The 20,865-nt window shown below is 49.1% G+C and overlaps 9 protein-coding genes across 10 annotated transcripts; 5 read left to right on the top strand and 4 right to left on the bottom strand.

The window, feature by feature from the left end:
- Positions 1 to 1,228: 1,228 nt before the first annotated feature.
- H257_09442 lies at positions 1,229 to 5,168 on the top strand. Of its 2 annotated transcripts, none has more exons than XM_009835655.1 (12): positions 1,229 to 1,818; positions 1,871 to 2,061; positions 2,127 to 2,286; positions 2,359 to 2,394; positions 2,772 to 2,951; positions 3,281 to 3,457; positions 3,807 to 3,890; positions 4,048 to 4,152; positions 4,214 to 4,345; positions 4,518 to 4,601; positions 4,665 to 4,850; positions 4,946 to 5,168. In XM_009835655.1, the coding sequence occupies exons 1-12, from the start codon at positions 1,282 to 1,284 to the stop codon at positions 5,054 to 5,056; spliced, it is 1,983 nt and encodes a 660-aa protein (XP_009833957.1). In that variant the 5' UTR covers positions 1,229 to 1,281; the 3' UTR covers positions 5,057 to 5,168. The 2 variants fall into 2 exon arrangements, with proteins under 2 accessions (XP_009833957.1, XP_009833958.1); XM_009835656.1 differs by having other exon boundaries at positions 4,214 to 4,461.
- A 440-nt stretch (positions 5,169 to 5,608) lies between these two features.
- On the top strand, positions 5,609 to 7,156 carry H257_09441 (hypothetical protein). Its single transcript, XM_009835654.1, has one exon. It carries the CDS (start codon positions 5,905 to 5,907, stop codon positions 6,454 to 6,456), a length of 552 nt encoding a protein of 183 aa, XP_009833956.1. The 5' UTR covers positions 5,609 to 5,904; the 3' UTR covers positions 6,457 to 7,156.
- A 1,571-nt stretch (positions 7,157 to 8,727) lies between these two features.
- Positions 8,728 to 9,442, bottom strand: H257_09440 (hypothetical protein). Its single transcript, XM_009835653.1, has one exon. The coding sequence runs from the start codon at positions 9,405 to 9,407 to the stop codon at positions 8,883 to 8,885; it is 525 nt and encodes a 174-aa protein (XP_009833955.1). The 5' UTR covers positions 9,408 to 9,442; the 3' UTR covers positions 8,728 to 8,882.
- A 335-nt stretch (positions 9,443 to 9,777) lies between these two features.
- H257_09439 (hypothetical protein) lies at positions 9,778 to 14,302 on the bottom strand. Its single transcript, XM_009835652.1, has 6 exons — positions 13,704 to 14,302; positions 13,411 to 13,636; positions 12,652 to 13,269; positions 12,262 to 12,516; positions 11,805 to 11,960; positions 9,778 to 11,514 (listed from the first exon to the last, which is right to left on the bottom strand). Exons 1-6 carry the CDS (start codon positions 14,231 to 14,233, stop codon positions 9,850 to 9,852), a joined length of 3,450 nt encoding a protein of 1,149 aa, XP_009833954.1. The 5' UTR covers positions 14,234 to 14,302; the 3' UTR covers positions 9,778 to 9,849.
- Positions 14,303 to 14,578: 276 nt separating this feature from the next.
- On the top strand, positions 14,579 to 15,998 carry H257_09438 (hypothetical protein). Its single transcript, XM_009835651.1, has 3 exons — positions 14,579 to 15,160; positions 15,225 to 15,626; positions 15,685 to 15,998. The coding sequence occupies exons 1-3, from the start codon at positions 14,691 to 14,693 to the stop codon at positions 15,830 to 15,832; spliced, it is 1,020 nt and encodes a 339-aa protein (XP_009833953.1). The 5' UTR covers positions 14,579 to 14,690; the 3' UTR covers positions 15,833 to 15,998.
- A 451-nt stretch (positions 15,999 to 16,449) lies between these two features.
- On the bottom strand, positions 16,450 to 17,010 carry H257_09437 (hypothetical protein; the record flags this gene model as incomplete). Its single annotated transcript, XM_009835650.1, has 1 exon — positions 16,450 to 17,010. The coding sequence occupies one exon, from the start codon at positions 17,008 to 17,010 to the stop codon at positions 16,450 to 16,452; it is 561 nt and encodes a 186-aa protein (XP_009833952.1).
- Positions 17,011 to 17,051: 41 nt separating this feature from the next.
- Positions 17,052 to 17,411, bottom strand: H257_09436 (hypothetical protein; the record flags this gene model as incomplete). The annotated part of the gene is made up of 3 exons (XM_009835649.1): positions 17,052 to 17,162; positions 17,251 to 17,330; positions 17,381 to 17,411. The coding sequence occupies 3 exons, from the start codon at positions 17,409 to 17,411 to the stop codon at positions 17,052 to 17,054; spliced, it is 222 nt and encodes a 73-aa protein (XP_009833951.1).
- Positions 17,412 to 17,615: 204 nt separating this feature from the next.
- Positions 17,616 to 18,676, top strand: H257_09435 (hypothetical protein). The gene is made up of 2 exons (XM_009835648.1): positions 17,616 to 17,993; positions 18,057 to 18,676. Exons 1-2 carry the CDS (start codon positions 17,626 to 17,628, stop codon positions 18,616 to 18,618), a joined length of 930 nt encoding a protein of 309 aa, XP_009833950.1. The 5' UTR covers positions 17,616 to 17,625; the 3' UTR covers positions 18,619 to 18,676.
- Positions 18,677 to 19,751: 1,075 nt separating this feature from the next.
- On the top strand, positions 19,752 to 20,661 carry H257_09434 (hypothetical protein). The gene is made up of 2 exons (XM_009835647.1): positions 19,752 to 20,092; positions 20,141 to 20,661. Exons 1-2 carry the CDS (start codon positions 19,775 to 19,777, stop codon positions 20,594 to 20,596), a joined length of 774 nt encoding a protein of 257 aa, XP_009833949.1. The 5' UTR covers positions 19,752 to 19,774; the 3' UTR covers positions 20,597 to 20,661.
- The last annotated feature ends 204 nt before the right edge of the window (positions 20,662 to 20,865 follow it).

The raw sequence follows: 20,865 nt of genomic DNA, 5'->3' as shown, positions 1-20,865 counted from the left end.
CAGATGAGCAAGTAGACGAGTTGGATGCAATAGTAGAACTGTAATGAAGGTGAATAAATCCAATAATCAAGCAGCAAAACAACAATACATTTAACGCGCATCGCATTGGATTCAACACATTCAGACATAAATGGCATTCGCGAAGGATCAACAGGTACTGGTACGGTACCGCTTACTCTATGCACCTACCTTGCGTCGTGTTTTCGCGTGCATGGTAGGATTGACGTTGCTGGGAATTGAACCCAGACCTCCTGCAAGCAGGCGCGCTTCCATTGCGCCACAACATCGATTTCTTGAGTGTCGTCGCTCTGGCCTTCCAGTCGTGCAGCACAGTCCTGCATAATAGCAGCACAGACCTACATAATCCACCAGATTCGCCAGCTAAAAAGTGGTTATGACACCATACATCACATACATACAGTACCACCACAACACTAGCTCCAATTCTTACCATGGTGATTGATTCGTTTCGTGGCGGGTCGGCAAATCTGCGGCGGGTCGGCCGTGGGCTGACTGCACAGCTACGACAGAACTCGAGCACACCGTTAGGTTAACGTTATGGAAGGATGATCGTGCTCACCGATGTTCCAGCATGTGCTTGGTCCATGCCTGCGTTCTGGCGCGGCACGGTCTGTGGAATTCTGGAATGGCAATGGAAAACACGACATAGCTTTTTTAACCAAGTATTTTTAGCCAATGAAAACTACTTGGACGATTTGGAATAAAATTATTTCGACAAAGTTCAACTTGGACGATCATGAGAAATTTTGGCCTTGGTTGGACGATCCTGGGAAATACCCTTATAAAAATATCCAAAACAAATCTCCAAATATTGTGCTTTCGAGTGAATTTCGTGTTGTGGCGTGGTTTCTCGTTGGAATTGAAATCGATTTGATTGGCTACTTCAGTTGAGCTCAAAATTTTTAGCCAACCAAAACCTTCTCAATGAAATTTAACCAATCAGATCGATTGTGGATCGGTTTGGTCGGCGCGGTTAAGTGCATCTCAGCGGGTTATTAGCGATAGCTAACCACTAGCAATGCAGTTAGATTTAGTATCCTATGTACTAGTATGTGAAAAGGTGTATCCGGATGTGATAATACCTCATTGAAACAACAGTATTTCGGGTCAAAACAACAGTGGAACTGTTAATGAGGGAATTATTCGAATTATTCTTTTGTAAACAACCTGTAGAATTTCGTAAATCGTAAAGTAGAGCATATCGGGCACCATTATTATCCGGATACCGCCGTGGATCGCAAGATATTCGATCAGCTCAGCATGGCAAACAACAACGACAACGCGGTTCCTGCAACGACCGAGTCGTTGGAGCGCGATATTCTGGCGCAGGAATGCGTGGAGATGCTTGTGGAGCATGGGTACCATCGGGCATCCTTGGTTGAGATCCCCATTTACGAGCGTGTCGTGGGGGGGTTGGTGTTTTGTCTGCAGAGCGAAGAGTTGACCAGTGTCGACTGCGACATCTTGTTTCGCCCAGTGGCCACGGTGAAGGAGCGCGTGCGTGTGGCCGAAGCCATCTGCCACAGTTTCAACACGGCGCTCATGTCCTTGGCCACGACCGCCACATCAACCAAGGCGTTGACGTTGAGCGTGCACGAGCTCCAAGGCGCCAACTACGCCAAACTCAAACTCGTTGTAGCGTGGCTCGTGCAGCACACGCAAATCAAGCTCAACACTCGCGTCCAACAAGCCATTCAGACCCAGTGGAACGATCTTCGCACGACATCCTTGGGCACACAACCCCCACGACCTCCCCACGCGCCATGGTACCGTGTCGAGCGGCAGTCCAAGTTTCGAGTAGGCGAACTCTAACTTCTACGACGAGATTGATGATATTTGAATAATGTAGCCGCACGGAGAGACCAACACAGAACAGGAGCGGATCCAACGATGCTTGCTGGAATACGGCGAACGACTGGCTAGCCCCGCGGCGGCTACGATGGCTACAGCAGACCATGACACCGCCGCGACCGTAGCCCCCAGCGCGAACCCGCTGCTGTCCGCCATCGCCAAGCAAGCCATGGCCATCCAGCGCCAACGGTGGACTCGAACATCCCAAACAAGTGTGGTTTAGATACACTGCTGGCTAACGTTTCAACTTTTAGGGATGCGCAGGGTGATGCGCCCGTGGAATGTACATCGAATGACGATTTTGATCGCCTATACAAGACTGCCGAAAAGGAAGCAGGCGTTGCTGAGCAACGAGCGCTTCTAGAACAGCAACGCCACCAGGACGAACTCCTTCGACACGCCGCCGCCACGCACGTATATATATATATATATATATCGACATATTTGGCATCGTTTTTAGTGGATATATATACCTCGTGGTTCTAGGACGACAAGTATACCTACGCAACGGCAAACGCAGAGGTAAGTGTTTGCTTACCTTAGTTGATATCTTAGTTAGTGTGTTTGCTTCACTTAGTTGATGTCTTAGTGTTTGCTTACCTTAGTTGATGTCTTAGTTACTAGCAGATATAAATGGACGTTGATTCAAGTGCTCAAAATATGAATACTGTTACCGATAAAAGTGAACTCGTCAAGTCGCTGGTTTGGTTGTGTCTGGTGTGGATCAAGTAAATATACATATATATATATCAATTTATTCATATAGCATATGAGGTGAAAGAATTGAAAAACGGGTGTTGTTGCTGTATTTTGAAAATCTGTAGGATATCAATACTATATATATTGAAATTTTTATTTCGAAGCATTCAATATTTTTAATATGATGTTTGTTATCGTAGGCACTCCACGCCGCGTCGGTGGTGTACGAGACGACATCGGATTCGATTCGTCAGCGATTACGTCAACAAGCTCGGGGTCTTGACGTCGACGCGTCACCGGCCGATGCGTTTGGGCGGCTCGCCGCAACACGAAAATGGACACGCGACCGTCAAAAGCTGCTCCAGAAAGGGCAGGCCCAGGCACGACCTCCTCCAAGCGCGTTATCGTTTTTTATCTGCTTATTCCTTGTTTAAATATTTTTTATTATTTTTTATTTATTTATTACTATTATTATTTTTTATTGTTAATTATTATTATTATTATACTATATTATTATTATTATACTATTATTATTATACTATTATTATTATACTATTATTATTATACTATTATTATTACTATTATTATTAGTATTATTTTTTTAAATATTTTTACTATTATTTTTTAAATATTTTTACTATTATTTTTTAAATATTTTTACTATTATTTTTATTGTGAGACGGTGAATTCTATTGCGTGATTCGTATAGGAAGCCCAGCTACACAATGCCAATCTCGAATTGCATACACTACAAGTCGAAACAGCGCGGCTCGAAGCACTCGAGTCGACGTCGGTGAAGTCCTTTCACGCCCTTGAGCGAAAGCAAGAGCAGCTCGAGATGCGCGAAGCCGCCGTCACCAACGCCCACGACCTGCTGCAACTTCGCGTAAGATAATTATGTGTGTGATTATGTATTTTACCCAAATTTGGACGATTTTTGAGTTACTAATTAGCCAATAGCATATGACACTATTTACACTGTTAGGCCTGTGCAAACTAAACTTTACCATGTTTAGTGTATATCAGGTTTTGCCCAATGAGGAGGGATTGCGCTTAATCAGTCCTTTGGATTGGCAGAAATTCTTCAGAAGCACATGATTTGATTGGCTTAGGCGGTTCTTCAATCCATTCTCGAAAGACATATTCGAGTCTGCTGGCGGCGGCTCCAGTTTCGAATCGATTTGAAAAAATGTGATTTTGGGTTTGCATTGAATTGGTGACATGTATATGCGTAGACCCTCATTGCACTGCACACGAACCTCAAGCTGCAAGAATCCCAGTTTAAAGCGTCATGTACTGAACAGTTGGCTAGCCTGCAGGTACTGTACGTGTACAACTCGATGCCATATATTCACTGTCAGATCGTGCACCTATTATTTTACTGGTTAGCGAAGACACGGATAAATATATACTAGTATAGGGCTAGAGGAGAATATGTGTTTTTTCTGTAATGTTTTTGATATTTATATTTGATAGAGTCGACAACAAGCGTTGGTGGGGTCGTCGTCGTCGAAGCGTGGGGACGACGTCGCAGACAACGTCGTTCAAATCGAGCAGCGGCATCAACGGGTGGTTGACAAGGTAGTGCAGATAATTATATATATATATATATATAGATTTGACAAATACTATATTTTTGTAGCGAATGGAATTGAAACGAGCCGTGGCGAAGGAGGCCCAGGGGATATTAGCAGCCATGCGTCGAATTGACTCCATTCCCAGTCGCAGTGAGTTGATTCAGTATGAAAAACGATTTGCAGAGTTGTACGACGAGGTACACACCAAGCCTATTCAGCCATATAAAATATATTTTTTGTTGTTGGATACGAATATATATATATATATTTGTACTACGGATAATGCCAAGTGGATATATTTGGATCAAAACAGGTACTATTTTATACCTAACATGATGATTGTGGGTGGTCGGTCGACTGTATTTTTAGGTGGCGCTGACGCTGGACGAAACGAGAAAGTATTACTCCGTGTACAATAGCCAGGAAACGACACTGGAGTTTCTCGAAAAGGAGGTATGCGTTGCTTTGTGTATGCCAGCAACTACCCCAGCCACGAATTACCGTATTATGGTATAGGTAGCATTGATTGACAGCATCAATGCAAACTTCGAAGTCGCGCTCGGCTCGGCCGACACAACCGCCTTGTTCTTTGGTCAAATGAATACCATCATTGCAAATGTACAAGATAACGTAACCAAGCAGCATGCAAACGTGGCGGCGCGGCAGTTGGCTGTGGACACGCTCGACAGCAAATATCAACTGGTACTAGTAAAACGCAGAACCTTGTGTTTTATAAATATATTATTGAATATATATATATCCCTTGACGTGGCTGAATATTTTGGGGATGATGGTAGCTCGTGGAAAAGCAACAAGCGTACTTGGCAGCCATCCGAGACTTTCAAAAGGAGTGCGAGAAGAACGCCAAGCTCACCAGCCACTTGGACACGCTACGGCTAGCCAATTGAGTAGTAGTAGTAGATAGTTAATGGTTAGTCCCTCGCACAATCTATGGTTGGTGACTACTAACTACGGTACTACAGTACTACTAACGTTCGACGGCATGTTTGAAGCCTTCCAATATATATATACTGTACCCGTCGAATCGAATCTCACCGCCGAATCGAATCACAAATCGACGCTATTGGCTAATCCAATTTCGAGTGGATTATTTCATTGGCTCTTACAGAAGGACAAGAATATTCAACCAATCAGAGCTCCAGCGTGATTCAAAATTGATTAGACAAATCACGCGCCATATATTTCATATATATATATTGTGATAGCGAAATCACAATATATATATATGAAATATATGGTGACGGCGGCATCGTCCGATACTTGGTTCTATGGAGTTGTGGCATTCATAGATAGAATTGCTGCGGTGGTTCTGTACTTTACGTGTAAACAACCCCTACTACGTACAGTTTTGGGCGAAGGAAAGGAAGGGTCAGCTAGAACATGGTTTGTTTGCCCAGGCAAGGGAATCATTTTCGAAGCGAAACCACTTCGCCCAACCTCACGCGTTGCTTAAATATATATTACTTATTACTACTAGTATATACTGTACTAAGTCGCCACAACTATTAAAATACTGCTACAAAGACGACGTGAGCGGTGATCAAAACACAACCTCGTCGCAGCCGCAGCTGCTGCTCAATTCACTTCCTACTTCGCTCGGTGCGGTCTTGGAGGCATACACGAGCGTGCAGTCAGTGGGGGAGATGCGGAACAGACCTGCCGCTTTGCCACGTCGTCGCATTTTCGTTGGTTGTACGAGTAGCGCGGGAGGGCAACGAAGAGGCGGACGGGGGCGATGAGGATGATAATGGTGCCGGTCAGATGGTGGCTTCGGCTTGACCGACTCGAGAATGGGCACGACGTCCATCACGTCGTCTTCGCCCCAAGATTTGGCATTGTTGTGGGTAGAATGCGCGACGTGGGTCGACAGTGTCGCACGACTCGAGGGCAGCCTCGTACTCGTGGCATCTGTAAGTCGAAAAGTGGATTGCGTGTGCAAGTTGTTTGGGGTGGTGGTGATGGCCTTGACGTTGGGCACGACATGGGGGGAGGGGCCTTCTTGGTCGTGGAGGCAAGAAACTGTTTTGGCCAGACTTTCGGGGCACTTGAAACAAATAGGCACGCGCGGGGGCGACCGTCGCTGATGTGGCAGCACCTGGACGGGCAACGGGGCGTACGTCGTACAGGTGGCGCAAATAGCATGGCCGCAGAGTCGGCAATGGTGGCGCCTCGCGAACACCACGCCAAACGATTTAAAGCACAAATAACAGTACGCGTTGTGTGTCCACAGAGATTTGGGCACAATCGTCATCCCGTGCATGCCAGTGCGAAACCATCGAGTGGCTGACACTGCCAAGTGCTGAATCCCGTCCATGGACAACACAGACGCTGGGGGAACGGACTGGAATTGCAGCAGAAACGATATAGTGCACGTCGTTGGACCGTTGGATTCAATCACGAAGCCACTGGGGTGCAGCAGGGCGAGACGCGAGATCGAGTCTGTGGTGGCCCGTCCTGGAAGCATTGCAGGTTGCCATACTTGAACGCCCACGTGCATGTGTTCGGCCGTGAGTGGCGGATCGTCATATACGTGAAAAGCCAAGGGGGCGCCGCTGTCGTCGTACGCGTGGGTAGATGTGAGGAACGTCAGGTCGTACATGTTGTGGTCGTGCTGGAGCGCGAGCCAGTGCAGCGACACTGGGCTCGGATCACTGTGGAGCCGGACACCATCGACAAACGACTCGCCAAAGTACTGAAACATGCGCTTTCGAAACGATTGGCTGGTGCTACTGTCCATGGCCAGCGAGTGCACGAGGGACTGAACGGTGCCACGCACGACCGTCACTGCTTTGACGCCGTGGCTGGTTCGATAGAGGTCGATGCCATCGACAGCGCCGGCGTACTCGAACGAAGATGCGGCTTCGTCGTCCAAGAGGCGATCCGCGGCGACGTCGGCAAGGCGGTGGTTGGTGGCATGGTCGTCGCGCCGCAACGGCTCGATCGAAAGCATCCGCATGGTGGATGCGATTGCTGCTGCGGCCATCGTGGCAAATGAGGTTATGAAATGACAGGGAGGGTTCTACTGGGTTGCCAGGTGGTGGTGTATGTGTCGAAGAGTTGCAGCCACAGAATCGGTCGGTTTCCTTCTGGTCCTGGCTACTTGGTCAATTGGTACAAAACTGCTAGGTAGTAGTAGTAGAAATTGATGTAGAAATTCACCCAGTGTGCCTTTGAATCTGGTGGTGGTTGCCCATGAGGTCACGGATCTACATACTGGTAGCGAAGCCTGTGAACTACTGGTGAAACTCTCCGTGGTCGGCAATAGTTCTAACAATATGGCGGTTTGTATCCAGGTTGCGGTATCGTACGTACTGTAGGCCTCGACCATGACAGTGGCATGAAGGCGTTCTTTTTGGATGGTGAGTGTGCTTTTGACTCAGAAATGCCACCGTATGCTGGATACAGTATGTTCAATTTGCTTGTTCGTCCAAATACTGCTGTACGTATCCAATCCGAATCATGTATTTCAAACCAGTTGGTTTGATTTGTCAAAATAATCGAAGCTGGCCAATCACATTTCAACGACTACTGTACTTCGATTCAGTAAATTTCCCTCGTTCATTGTACGCGGCAGTAGCGTTACAATGTACTTCAACGTATTCATCGTCAAAATATCCAGCTAATAATTCTCACGAAGAGGAAATTCCCAGCCAAGTAACGTTACCGGTATGGTTGCAACGTGCAATGTTATTGCTTTTTCTATTCACCAGCTCACGTTGGTACTAGTAAGCGCAATTTGAAAGCACTTGCATGGGGAAGCTACTGTACCTTTGTTTACACGCTCCATTGGGTTTTCGACTAGAATTTACCCCTCATATATATATCTGCGATCCCATTTCGGTTCAAAATACATGTAAGTTTCGACGGATTTACAATCGAAGTAACAGTAAACAAGGATGAAAAGGCGCCAGAGAGTTGTGTACGTTCGAACAGCTGTCAGGATCGCGTGCTTGAATCGATCTCCTCGTCCTTCGCTCATGCGCGCGCGGATCTATAATTTGGCGGCAAAACCTGTCAAGTGCATATTTGGATGATCCGCAGACCTGAAACGACGTTGAAAATACTCACTTATCGTTATAAGCACAAGCTCCATCCGCTAGATTAGTCTAGTTCGCGGGCGCTGCTGCATACCGGTATGTGTGCGCCTGGGTGATAGCCAGCTTGTAAATACCGCGAAACATTAAAAATTCAAATTTAACGTTATAAGCAGCCTCCGAACTTGATGATGGAGTGCTTGTTTGATGATATCACCTGAAAATTTGTCCAACCGCGAACGCCGTGCATGTTTTACTTCAAAGTGACATGACGAAGGATTGACGGGGAATAATGGCGCATTATTTTCGAGCAAACGATGGATTCTTTCCGTGAGAGGCCTCTGAATGGAGCATTTAAGCGAATGAGAAGCATCAAATCGACATTCGGTCGACCAATCAAACCTCACAACACTAATCAAATAGCCAATCAAATCCACTCTTGGACCAATGCAACATCTAAATAGTGTGTGAATGAAATTAGTGTGACACTGCGATGGGGGTTTACAAAAAACAGTAGTTCACGTTACAAAGAATCGATCGATAGATTTTGGCGAGTCAGCATAAGTCCAAATTTGGGGAAAAGGACAATAAGGGAAGTACTTACAGGCATCTAATTTTGGTATACTCCGAGTAGTGAGTACTGTATCATTCAAGTTCGTAAACCAAATTGAAACTAACGTTACGAGAGGCTACCGTCGTTGATTGCGGACCTTCCGATGGTGTTAGCCACAACTCCGCAACTATTAACTGGCGCTTCAACTTCGCTACATGGCACACACTGCTGGGCGAAACCATGGCGATGTGCAAATCGTTGACATTGGCCCAACAGTGCCACGTGCCCTCCCTTCGTTGCAAGGTAGTACGATTCGAGCCACTCGTGCTGATGCTTCTGGATCCACCTTACCATGTGCGCTGTGGTAAGGCGGCGATTGTCCTTTCGCACCGCCTTCATGAACGCCAACAGCTCGGCGCCAAATTGCATCGACTCTGGTCTGCCTTGGCCTCCAAGTGTAGGGTCCTCCTTGTGTCGCCGCGTGTTAAGGTACTCGTCTTTTTTCTTGAGCCAGGTTTGCCACGTCGAGCGTGGAATGCCTTCACGGACGCAGATGGCATTGGCACTCAAGTCAGAGTTTTCATATGCCAAGAGGAGTTTCACCCTTGCCTCAATGGTGTACCTCCGTTGGACACGTTGGGGTGTCGGCATTTTCAAAATTCAAACATAATTATGGACCAATCGTTGACCTATTTTGTCCAAATAGTTTTGTCCAATCAACGGCTTAGATTTTGTTTTTCACCAACACTTTTCCCGAGATCAAGTGATACTGTACTGTAGTTTTAAGGCCCCTTCGTTTCCCCCATTTGTTTCGTCTGGGGGCTGGTTTAGATTAACTGTTAACGAGGTTACACTTCCGCGCGGCTGCACATGAAGCTACGTTACGCCTTACAGTTGTAGCACATGGTTTTTGTACTTCTCCAGAGCAGCATTCGATGTACCATTCATTTCCATCTCGTTGACGTTCTACCCCCCCCGCTGGCTTCAATAGAATCACGAAAACTATACTTCAGAAATATATCACTTGCATCAACACGTTTATAATTATAGTCTCCCTCTAGGTTCAGTAGCGTTGCCCTTGTTTCGCCGGCATTTAATACGTCGACGTGGGAGCCAGCGCCATGCTACGATGATGATGATGTGGCACTCCACCCCCCCCTCCACCATCCCCCAACTTGGGGGTCGTCGGGTTTTTCTGTTCGTGGGTCGTCCGCAGCATCAACACAATCGCATCCAATGCGCCTTGCATCTTGTCTGCGTTTTCTGTCATGCGAGAGTCCATGTGCTTTTGCATGTTGCGCACGTGGTTGGTCAAGTCACGGACGTCATCGAGGCATTTTTCCAGCGCGCGTTCGATCTTCCGGACCGTGTCGTCGGTGGTGTCTTCGGCCTCATTCTCGTCGTCTTTGATGTGCACAGTCTTGGCAAACGCAAGCAAGCCCTTGACTTTGGTCTTTTTGCCCTTGGCTTGGCGCCGGACGCGGGTGCGCAGCCAATGCGGCATCATGATTTCGGCACGAAGGATTGACTCGGCGTGGTTGAACACCACCTGATCGTTCACTCGTTCAAGCACGTTCTCTGCCGTCATGGACAAGACTGCGACGAATGCATTGAGCAGCACGATGGCCACAACGAGGTAGTGCAGCATGATAAACACCGAAATGAACAACTGCCTGGGGTACTCGTTGCCGAGCACCACGTCCAGATTCAGTTGGCCAAAGATGATTAAGTAAGTAGTGAGGAACGTGTCGCCAAACGATTCAAATCCTTTGCCCCCTTTGAGGAGCGCAAAGTACGCACACGTGAGCCCCATTTGAAACACACCGTACATCATGAGAAAGTTGGCCACGTCGGGAACCATATTCAGGACCATCGTGATCATAGGACCGGTCGATTCGTTCACGCGCAGCACTTGCAAAAAGTTGACCCAGAGGAGTAAGCTCGTCACGGCGTACAAGATGGCTTGCGCTTCTACGACCTTGTCTAGCGCTACCCACCCCAAATCTAAAGGCGTTTCAAACAAGACAATGCACATCAACACGGCGGCTTTGACAGAATTCCATTTGACCCGGAGGTACCGCTTGGGTGAGCCATGGCACACAAGACCCTCGACGACAAGGAACTCAACTGCCAAGATCCACCGAATCACCAGGTTGAAGTGAAAAAACTTGGTCGCGGCCGACGCCGTCGAGTCGCCGATCGACGCAAACACGAACAATGCGACGACGGACCCCACGATCAACCCGACTGTGGCGAGGACTGTGCCCAGAAAGAACGCCACGACGCTGTCCTTGAGCACGAGGCGCTTGGTTGACGGCTTTGTCAACCCCCCGTTGGCCAAGGTGTTGGCGTTGGTGCGGGGGGTCACTTGGCGAAACGTCGAGTTGGACCGGACAAAGCTGTAAGCCAAGCTTGAGCTGCGGCGCAAGAACTTTTCGGGCAGTAGGAACGACACGACGCGTGCGCGCAGGGATTTCCGCGATGACGTGGCGCCTTGTGGTGGCTGCTTGTACGGTTTCGTGGCCGGGTTCAAGAAGCTCAAGTTTTGCAGGTTCCTCTTCATGTGGCTGTACCGCAGCGAAACGTAGATCGCACCAGAGGTAAACACAAACAGCCACGTCCACATCAACACCAAGAGGCAATACCGCGGTTTCGTGAATTCGACTTGGACGTTGGACAGGGACACACACACGGTGGTCACAAAGAGAAGGAATATCGACCCGAACAGCTCGACAAAGTACATGGTTCGGCCAAAACTCTAACGGTGGGAGTGAAAGGGGGGGTTGTGCATGTAGGCAGGCGATAGAAAAGTATAACGTTAGTGCAGTATCAATCCAACAAAATCGAACAAAGATGTAATGCAGTATGATTAGCTAAATATATTGAAGGTTGCACTATGATTGGCAATGCAATCATAAAAATACCCCTTAAACTGAGTTTTGTATAATATTTCGAAGGTCCGTCGATTGTTGCATTGAGTTCTGGAAAGACGACAAATGGGAGATGATACTGAGGACATTTTGAGTAGAGCACTTCGACAATATCTACCTTCCATTTCAAATGCATGATGCGCGTCATCACTGCATGGCTCAAGCACGTAATGCAATAGCTCCGCTTTTCCTTGTCCCCGCGGTTGTACGCTTCGACGATGCTCGCCAACGCGCTCCTTTCAACGGCGTACACGTCGCCATACATGTCGCCAAGCTACATACAGGTCCAACACAACATCAGCACGAGCATCAAGTGAATTTATTCTACATTGGCCAAGTGCCAGGCTAAAGCACTCGAAATCAAGGCCATTAGATTGGTATCGACGTCATGTTGATGAGCCAATCATAGTAGTCTCAATATTGGTAAAAATAGAAAAGCACAATACTACCACATCCACAAGTGGCGATTCGGAAACAACCATATCAAACCAAGACAAATGTACCCTAACGTTAGCTTAGGCGCCAATCGAAAGCAGCTAATCCTTCATGAGATTGACAGTGAAACAAGCAAATACCTTGGGAAATGACCACTCGGTGCGACCACAAGACCACGACACGGCGACTTTGAACCCGTCAAGGAAAGCCCACGCATATTCGGGGGACTCTCGCAAGAGGGATGCAAACATGTCGTCGTTCCAAATTGGCTCGCGTTCGTGCGCGAGGTCCGTGTGGTTGTTACGAGGGGTGTACTTCGCCAAGTTGAGTCCGTTCTCGAGGGGAATCGCATCGCTTTCGAGCAGTAAATTCAGCGGATACAGCCCAAAGTCGTCCTACAAGAAACAAGGGGCACATCGGATTACAATCATCATCCTGTCATGTCACATTTGGTATTCATTGTGGACTGATTCAGAGTCCAGGTCCACCCATATGTACGACTGATTCTGATTCTTCTTAGTCCAACGCACCTTCATGAGCCCGGCATGCCGCCCCGACCACGGGTTCCCGTTCAAGAGAACGTACGCTTCGACCGCACTGTTTGCCGCGGCCACATGCAGCGGAGTCCTTCCTTGGTTGTTCTTGGCCACGGCGAAGCGCGCATATCCGCCTTGCTTGGTGAACGATTCCAACAAGTCGACGTGGTTGAACTTGGCGGCATCGTGGAAGATCGTGTCGCCCGCCATGTTGGGAAGGATTGCGGCGCCCGCATTTAAGAGCAAGTGCACCACGTCAATGTGGCCTCGCGCTGCCGCCATGTGCAACGGCGTGCGCATGTTGCCGTTGATCGCGTTCAAGTTGATGCGGTTGTGTGTGACAAAGTACTCGACGACGTCCTGGCGGTTGAACTCAGCCGCGTAATGCAACGGAGTGCGGCCATTTTTGTTGGGCACGTCCACATTCACATGCATGTCGTCGACGAGGTGCTGCACAACTGGGAGGGCCCCCGCGCGCGCCGCGTCGTGCAGGGCGTTGCATCCGTATCCATCTGTAGCCAGTACGTCCATACCTTCTTTGGCCAGCAGTTGGACCGTGCTGATGTGGCCCCCGTGCGCCGCGGCGTGAAGAAGCGATCGGTCGTTCGCCCCCTACACCAAAGAAGAAGGGCAAGATGTCATCAGCATGTTCGCAATCCACTCTTAGTTAGCGTAGCGTCATGTTGGCAGACACGTGAAGGGGATGGGCTCAGAGCCACGATACCGGTAGATCAGGGGAGAATTTTGACGCACCTTTTCGTGGATGTGAAGGCCTTCGCGGAAAAACTCTTGCAGAACCGCGGGGGTGATGTTGGGAATGGTTTGAACGAGGTAATGCAACAGCGTGTCGCCATGGCGTAATGAAGAAGCTGAGGGGGAAGCCGATTGCGACGGCGAGATGTCGTCCGTTTCGGGAAGTTGAAACCGGAGCCGAAGCGACGCCAAGTACCGAATCTCCTTGATCATGTCGGCTTCTTCCCTATATGTCGTTTCAAGCCACTGTCTAGGGCTGCTAAACGAACGACGGGGGTGCCAACAACACGTACTTGTCGAGCAGGTTGTCTCGGATACCGACAAACTCGTCTTCTTCGGCGGTTCGCCATTCATGGATGACTTGCGTCAATGTCTCTTGGATCGCAAGGGCGTCGTCGTCATCATCATAGTCGGTGCGAAGATCGGACACGCTGTAGCGGGCATGGCGGCTCACTTTACGATATGAGGCTTCACGCGTCCCCCCAGGCAGTTGAGTAGGGGGGGACGACGCCCTCGTCGCCATTCCTGCGTGGGGTAATTCCAATGATTGAGTGAGGAGGCGGCGACGGGTGCGCCGGCCCACGGCGCACACCCGATACCATTGCTGCAATGCCTTGGCCAGTTTCTTTTCCGGCCCAGACCCCGATTCGTAAATGGCACGATAGAGAATGCTGCGGTCGTCATTGTTGAACCGAGGGTTGAACACGGCAAACCACAGCTGGATGTGATGGGCTGCGTTCGAAAACCTCACGTGCTCCTCCGACGACAGCAGCGTCAGATACGTCTGCACCACGTACGTGGCCCCGTCGTCGTCGTCCATCATGGGGAGGACGCCACCGAACGTCGAGACGTCGGGAACGTGTGAGGTGTTTTGATCTTAGTTGGATCACCTCATTACCTCCAGGCTGTGTAACGGTTCGTGAAACCGATCATGAGGTTACAAATTGGTTCCAACTTGCTGTGGCTGGAATGACTGTTGTGGAGGCCATACTCGGTCAGTTGCCGATACAGTCCTGTAACATCGTAAGCTACATTGAGGTCGTACGGGGAGCTTGAAAGTGATATGTCCTCTGGCTATCACATGTACTCGTTGTCTGATGCGTTGACATCATGACGTGGCAAACTCTCGTGCAAGCCCACGACTCGCTCCACCACAGCCTTTACAACTCACTGCCCTGTATATCATAATACATCAATTGTCATAGGGTTCCTGTGTACTTTTCTGATGCAATCCTTTCTTGATTTCTGCTTTTTTTCTGCAGGCATCCCCGATCCCAGCAATGCTTCTCGAATTGGCGGTGGGCGTCGCGGGCTTGTTCACTGCGTCAGCTGTAACTCTTCGCGTCCTCTATGGTCCAGGCGAAGAAGAAGCCAAGGAGCGCATGGATGTGCCTCCCCTTAGCCTCGAGGTGGCGCTGCTCAAAATGTTTAATCGAGACACCGAGTACGTATTCCGCAATAATGGCTACCGCCTGTACACGCAATGGTGGACACCATTGGAACCTTCCCCCAAGGGTGTCGTGCTTCTTGTACATGGCATGAATGGACACAGCGGACGGTCGACGCCGTTTTTCAACTTGTTGCTTCGGGACGGGTGGGTTGCGGCTGCGTACGACACGCACGGGTTTGGTCGAAGTTCAGGTCGCCACGGCCACGTCACGTCGATCGCGGAGCTCGCCGACGACGCGCTGTTTATGGTTCGGCATTTCAAGCAACGTTTCCCGAACGTTCCGCTGTTTTTGATCGGCGGGTATGTACTGTTCAACTCCCCTCCCTCTAGGTCCATCATCAACCTCTCTCAAGTCGTCGTGTAGCTCCATGGGCGGACTGACGGCTGTGCATACCGCGTTGAAACTACAAGCGCAGTCCGACGCGGGTCTCTTGGCCGGCGTGATCTTCCACGCGCCGGCGCTCCATGTTGCCGCCGACGTCCGGCCACCTCCTCACGTCGAGTTTGTCGGTCGGCTCTTGGTCCAACTTGCACCAAAACTGCCTTTACTTCCTTCCGTCGATGCCACGCCGCCGCCTGCAAACACCCTACCGCTGTCCATGTCCGAGGAAGAAGCGGACCCGTTGTTTTACGACGGGCGCCTTCAACTGGGCACGGGGCTGGCGGTGCTTGCTGGCATCGAACAAGTGTCATCCCAACTACACAAACTGACGCTGCCCATGCTCGTCCAGCACGGCGAAGCCGACGCAGTAGTACCCTACGATGTGTACGTGGACCTACTATTACTAGTAGGTACTAGCCCAGTTGACACGGCAGTGGAATAGGTCATGCCACTTTGTTCATGTAGCGTCGTCCAAAGATAAGACATTGCACTTGTATCCTGGCGGGGGGCATCTGTTGATGGCCGAGGGCGAAGCAGTGTCGGCGCCATTCATGCGGGATATGCTGGCATGGCTGAATGCACGCGTTTAGCTGGAAGGGTTTTAACCCTTGTAAAGCCCTGCTAGTCGACAACAATATGGCTCCCCTTTCGAGCTTGCATACTAGTACTTGTTTTACCGCTAGTTAGAGTTAGTACTATTAATACTATTCGTAGTAGCTATTCATGCTTTAGAGTTAGCACTACTATACATTGTAGCTATTTATACAGTTGTGCTGGAACTATTGTGTTTGGTGGCCATGGACAATTCAAAGGCGTGAGATGTGCCCGGAATGGACAGTTAAAAGGCGTGAAATTTCATCGTCGCTTCACTTCCATACATGTCGTGCGGGGACTGACCAACACTTTGATGTTCCTAGTACAGGTAGTGGCTTAACAATTAAATATGTTAATTAATGCCACCATTTCGGGAAGCAATGATTTACAGTTAATTGGTCATCGCGAGCAATTCTTACAGATAATATTGGCATAATTGACCGTGAATTGGGTCAATTACTACGCAGTATTGAAATACTCCCAATAACTAGTTTTACAATCAATCATTGCAATTTGCCAGCGCCCTTTGCAATTGATTATATTCACTATATTTGCATTGGCAATAATTCTAATAACGTTGTGACATTGAATCGATTGGTTAGTGGCGTGTTGTTCAGAACGTGCAGGTACTTTTGGAAGTGTCAGCGGTTCCTCGTCCATTGTAGGCACGTGGGTCCACGTCGTCGTCGCCATCGACGTCCCATATGTCGCCTGAGTCTTCCATGATAAATATGCTCGCGCTGTCTCGATGCGTCACCTCCGACTTCAGCATTCCTGGAAGGGGGGGCTGCTGGTGTGGTGCCACGTCATGGTCCATCAACGAAATGCGACCGACCGTGTGGAACATTGACCGAGTCGCATATTCGTGACCGTCCACGTTGGGCTTGTGGTGCTGGCTACGACGAGGAGGACGAGGAGGAGGCGGTGGTACATCTGGCAGGGGCTGTGTCGTCGTCATTTGGGCCTTGCTAGTGGCTTCAACGTCATACAGCGCCTGGTCTTCCTTGTCTTGCTTTGCTTCCCGGGCTTGAGTTCGGTTGATGTATCGAAGCACGCCGTACAATAGCACGACTAGGCTGCACAGTCCAATGCACGCCAAGGTGTACCATGTGGTCATGCTGCTGGAGGCCCCGTCAGTGGAGGTGGTAGACGTCGACGAATTCGTAGATGTCATTGGCGTGGAAGTGGGTAAAGACGACGCCTTGGTGGTGTCTACTAGGCGGCGTCGGCGGCTGGAAGATCGGGGGACGGATCTGCTGGCGGCACTTGCCGATCTGGAAACGCAGGTCGTCGTGTCATGAGGACAAATGGCCACATCACCGCCTCCTGCAACGAAACCAGAGCGACAACGAACTGTCTGGCCATGGCGCGACCAGCACGGCGGGCAAGACGTTGTAGGTGATGGAATGCATACCACCCGCTCAGCTGTGAAGCATCGAGGCTCGTCGCAAAGGTGCCGTGGAGGTTGGGTTGAGAAGGTGGCGTTGACGAGGCCTAGGATAACCATGAATATCAGGGCACATGCTGCTAGGATGTGCATGTACATGATAGCGCGGTGAGTCGGGGGAACAGCATGACGAGAACGAATGGATTGTGGTGCTGTTAGTCGAGCTTCAACTTGGCTACTCAGCGACAGGCAGCGGACTTTGAGGGAGCGGTAAAGGTGGTCCCGAAGTCTGCAGTGAATCGATTGGTTTTTATACTCCAATCCAATGCCACCAAAATTAAGCACAAATCCGATAGGTTTTTAAAAACCTCTATAATTCGATTTTGAATAGACCAGGATCGAATGCTGGGGTGGCGGAGATCTTCATGCTTCATTGCAATTGCAATTGCAACCTGCCATTTCAAAGCACGAGACGTCGCACCCGTGATGGATTCCATGACGACACCCGTCTTGCTCAGGTGGTGGCAGCTTGGGCTGCACATGGCTCTCATGGTACTAGGCGTCTACCGCTTGTGGCTCAACTGGCACCGCGATTATGCCGCCATGGCCTTGTACTTCTGCCTCGTCGTTGGGTCGATATGTGAACTTTCTAGCACCCTGCTGGTGCCGCCTTCGACTCCTCTAGCATCCGCAGCTACCATGGCTGGAGACGTCTTCTTTGTCACTGCGTACCTCCTGATCATGTACAACTGGTCTGTCATTGCGAAACGGTATGTATTACCACGCCACCAACAAATCACCTACCGGCCACATCTTCACGTTGTTTTTCGTAGAATGGACACGTTGCGCACCACGACGGTGACGGCGCCTGTGGCTGTCGTGGCGTTTATGGCCGTGTCTGGCCTTGCATATGTCTTTGACACTGTTGTATTTGGCGTAACGTTGGCCAACCGTCCACCCAGTCGTAGCAACTACTACGCCACCAACAACACAAGCAGCAGCAGTATCGTGTGTTGGCTACAAACTGGTACCCACGCTGGCGTCGCGACTGTATCGTTGTTGGCCATTGGACTGTTCCCATATTACGGCCACCGCATGCGCGGTGTGTTGCGACGCGTGGGCGAAGACTCGCCGAAACGATTGCGCAACATTGCCGCTATCGCTACGCTGGCGTCGTTGTACTTTGTGTGTCATGGAATCGGTCAAATTCAAAGTACTTTGCTCGTGGCAATGACTTGCCAAACGGGTGCTTCGGTGGAGCCAGACAGTCCCTGGCTGTCGTGGGTGTTTGAACTGGTCAAACCTGTGTGCGTTCTACTGCTCGTGACGTTTTTGCCCCGGAAACCAGCCCCATCCAAGGCTGGCTACGTTCGACTAGGCTCGACGAATGCATGATTTGAATGCAAGCGAATGGTCGCTATTATTATTGGTACTCATTGTCAATACCCATTGCTCGATCTCGATGCTGCTTTATCCATCCACTCACTGTTCAGGTGGGCTTCTGGAAGTTTGGTGTACTGGTACTGTAGGTGGACGTTATTAATACGCCCACTTCAACTTGGGCATTCAGGCAACACATACCATTCTGATTGGCTCCCAGTGAATGGAAATCATCGTCTTTTCAATCGGATTGGTTGGGCCAAAATCGTTTAAGCCAATATATTTTGTTTAACTCGTTATTGCGTTTTGTCAATACTGGCGCGATGTGCCAAATATGAGTACGTTCTACTTCAAGTACGTACTACTAGTACGTAGTAGTAATGAATGTATCGACTCAATGAAAACCAGTTAGGCCTGGGCAAAACCCACAATATACACAACCGTACTAACTGTAAATTCGACAGGTTGACTTTCAAACGAAAAATAGAATACTTTTGGCAGTTAATAAAAAACGTGTACAGGTGTTTACACTTTGTAAACTGACACACTTTCGTGTCCAATTTTGACTCTATTTGAATGTATTTTCATTCCACAATCTAGGAGTGTAATCTCAACGTTGCGCTCTGTTATACGAGTCATGTGTGATATCACGTGAACCAACACGAAGTTCATGAATCTGATTACAGATTCGTTGAAAACTTGATGAGAGGTCTATGGACAAACAAATTGAAAGGATTTGGAGAAAGTTTAGGTACGCTTTGTTTCAGTCAAAGTACTTGATTTTCAGTTTACAAAATGTAAACTGGGCTGTTTATATTTCGAAAACGTTTTATATTCATTTTAAATTAAGACTCGTCCAAGTTTTCATTCAAAATTACATTACGTTTTGCGAGTTTTGCCCAGGCGAAACCGGATTCCCGCAGCCTCCAGAAGAATCAGTCAAGGAATGAGCCAATCAGATTGCAACAATTCATCTGTTCAACCAATCATCAACTAATCAGTGTGATGGGATCACCACTGAACATTTTTGTACATACAAAATTCAGTACAAAAAATCGCTCGATGAATTCCAATTTTAAATTACAACATCCAGTTGGTATTTATTTCTATCGAAATATTTATATCCACAGGAACTTTCAGTAAGAAATTCTGCTTGGTCTTGGTCCTTTCGATGTCGGACGAGCAGGGCAGTGCAAAGCGAAAACCAGCCCATCGCTTCACGATCCCGCAGGATGTGGACCTCCTCAAGGAGGTACTCACTATATGCCCACACGACGCGCCATACGGTCAAACCAGTGGGCGATGGGCAGAAGTCGGGGACCGTATGCGAACCATCCACGGCGACAGCCTTAGCGCCACCGGTTGCAGAAAGCGTTGCGACGACCTCCTGGCAGCATTCCACAAGGATTCATTGGCATCGCTGCGGGCATCCGGCACGGATGAGCAGCACCACGAGCGAGAGCAATTGCTGCAAGACCTGAAGGCCTTGGTACATCAACTCTACATCGATGAGCAACAAACACACGTTATGATATAGATTGACGCGATTTCCGACAAGAAACGAGCCTCCAAGGAAGACAAGGGCAGTAGAGAAGACAAGCGCGAAGCAAGAGACCCTGCCGTGCGCGCTGTCGTGGACTTGAAGCGGAAGGCGGTGGAGGAGGACGGCGAGAGTAGTGATTCCGATGGTGCGACGACACCAAAGAAGTACAGTCGTCGTCGCTCCGCCATCCTCAAGGAATCAACCCATGATGTGGCGACCTTCATATCCATGTTGGAAAGCACAAACAAGGTCAGGATGGAAGAGCTCGCGCTCCAGAAGGAGGTCAATGCCATCACCGCGCGCAAGCTCGAACTTGACGAGAAGCGGTACCTCCTCGAGAAGGCAGAGAGGGAAGCCCGTTTGGCGCTGGAACAGCAGGAGCGTCAAATGCAGATCGAATTTATGAGGAGCACTCTCGACATGATGCGTGCTATAACTAAAAAGGTCTAACGATCTGTTAATTTGACGATGTTGCAGAAACTACTACTGGTATTAACACGTAACAATACGTCGAAGTAACTTAGTACTTAGTGCGACTTTTGTGTCAGCGGTTTTTGGAAAAGTAGCCAATCAAAATCGTTTCCATCGACTTTTGCAAAAACCGCTCTGGACGACCTCCTTGAGGTCGTTTACAGCGACTTTTGGGATTGTGGCTATTTATTGGTCAAAAATATCAGAATAAATTGTTGGTTGCAAACCAAAATTTCGCAGGAGCACGC

This window comes from Aphanomyces astaci (assembly GCF_000520075.1).
Source record: "Aphanomyces astaci strain APO3 unplaced genomic scaffold supercont1.23, whole genome shotgun sequence".
In the NCBI taxonomy this organism is placed as follows: domain Eukaryota; phylum Oomycota; class Saprolegniomycetes; order Saprolegniales; family Verrucalvaceae; genus Aphanomyces; species Aphanomyces astaci.
The sequence above is the reverse complement of the archived record's forward strand: the minus strand, read 5'-3'. Positions and strand labels throughout refer to the sequence as shown.

Coding starts and splice junctions, on each gene's coding strand:
- H257_09438 (XM_009835651.1), top strand. CDS start 14,691: ATGCTTCTCGAATTGGCGGTGGGCGTCGCGGGCTTGTTCACTGCGTCA. Junction 15,161..15,224: donor CCGCTGTTTTTGATCGGCGG/GTATGTACTGTT, acceptor GTCGTCGTGTAG/CTCCATGGGCGGACTGACGG. Junction 15,627..15,684: donor GCAGTAGTACCCTACGATGT/GTACGTGGACCT, acceptor GCAGTGGAATAG/GTCATGCCACTTTGTTCATG.
- H257_09439 (XM_009835652.1), bottom strand. CDS start 14,233: ATGATGGACGACGACGACGGGGCCACGTACGTGGTGCAGACGTATCTG. Junction 13,270..13,410: donor GCCTTCACATCCACGAAAAG/GTGCGTCAAAAT, acceptor TCTTTGGTGTAG/GGGGCGAACGACCGATCGCT. Junction 11,961..12,261: donor CCGAGTGGTCATTTCCCAAG/GTATTTGCTTGT, acceptor ACCTGTATGTAG/CTTGGCGACATGTATGGCGA.
- H257_09441 (XM_009835654.1), top strand. CDS start 5,905: ATGAGGATGATAATGGTGCCGGTCAGATGGTGGCTTCGGCTTGACCGA.
- H257_09435 (XM_009835648.1), top strand. CDS start 17,626: ATGCTGGGGTGGCGGAGATCTTCATGCTTCATTGCAATTGCAATTGCA. Junction 17,994..18,056: donor TGGTCTGTCATTGCGAAACG/GTATGTATTACC, acceptor TGTTTTTCGTAG/AATGGACACGTTGCGCACCA.
- H257_09442 (XM_009835655.1), top strand. CDS start 1,282: ATGGCAAACAACAACGACAACGCGGTTCCTGCAACGACCGAGTCGTTG. Junction 2,287..2,358: donor GACACGCCGCCGCCACGCAC/GTATATATATAT, acceptor TCGTGGTTCTAG/GACGACAAGTATACCTACGC. Junction 3,458..3,806: donor ACGACCTGCTGCAACTTCGC/GTAAGATAATTA, acceptor GTATATGCGTAG/ACCCTCATTGCACTGCACAC.
- H257_09440 (XM_009835653.1), bottom strand. CDS start 9,407: ATGCCGACACCCCAACGTGTCCAACGGAGGTACACCATTGAGGCAAGG.
- H257_09434 (XM_009835647.1), top strand. CDS start 19,775: ATGTCGGACGAGCAGGGCAGTGCAAAGCGAAAACCAGCCCATCGCTTC. Junction 20,093..20,140: donor TGCAAGACCTGAAGGCCTTG/GTACATCAACTC, acceptor GTTATGATATAG/ATTGACGCGATTTCCGACAA.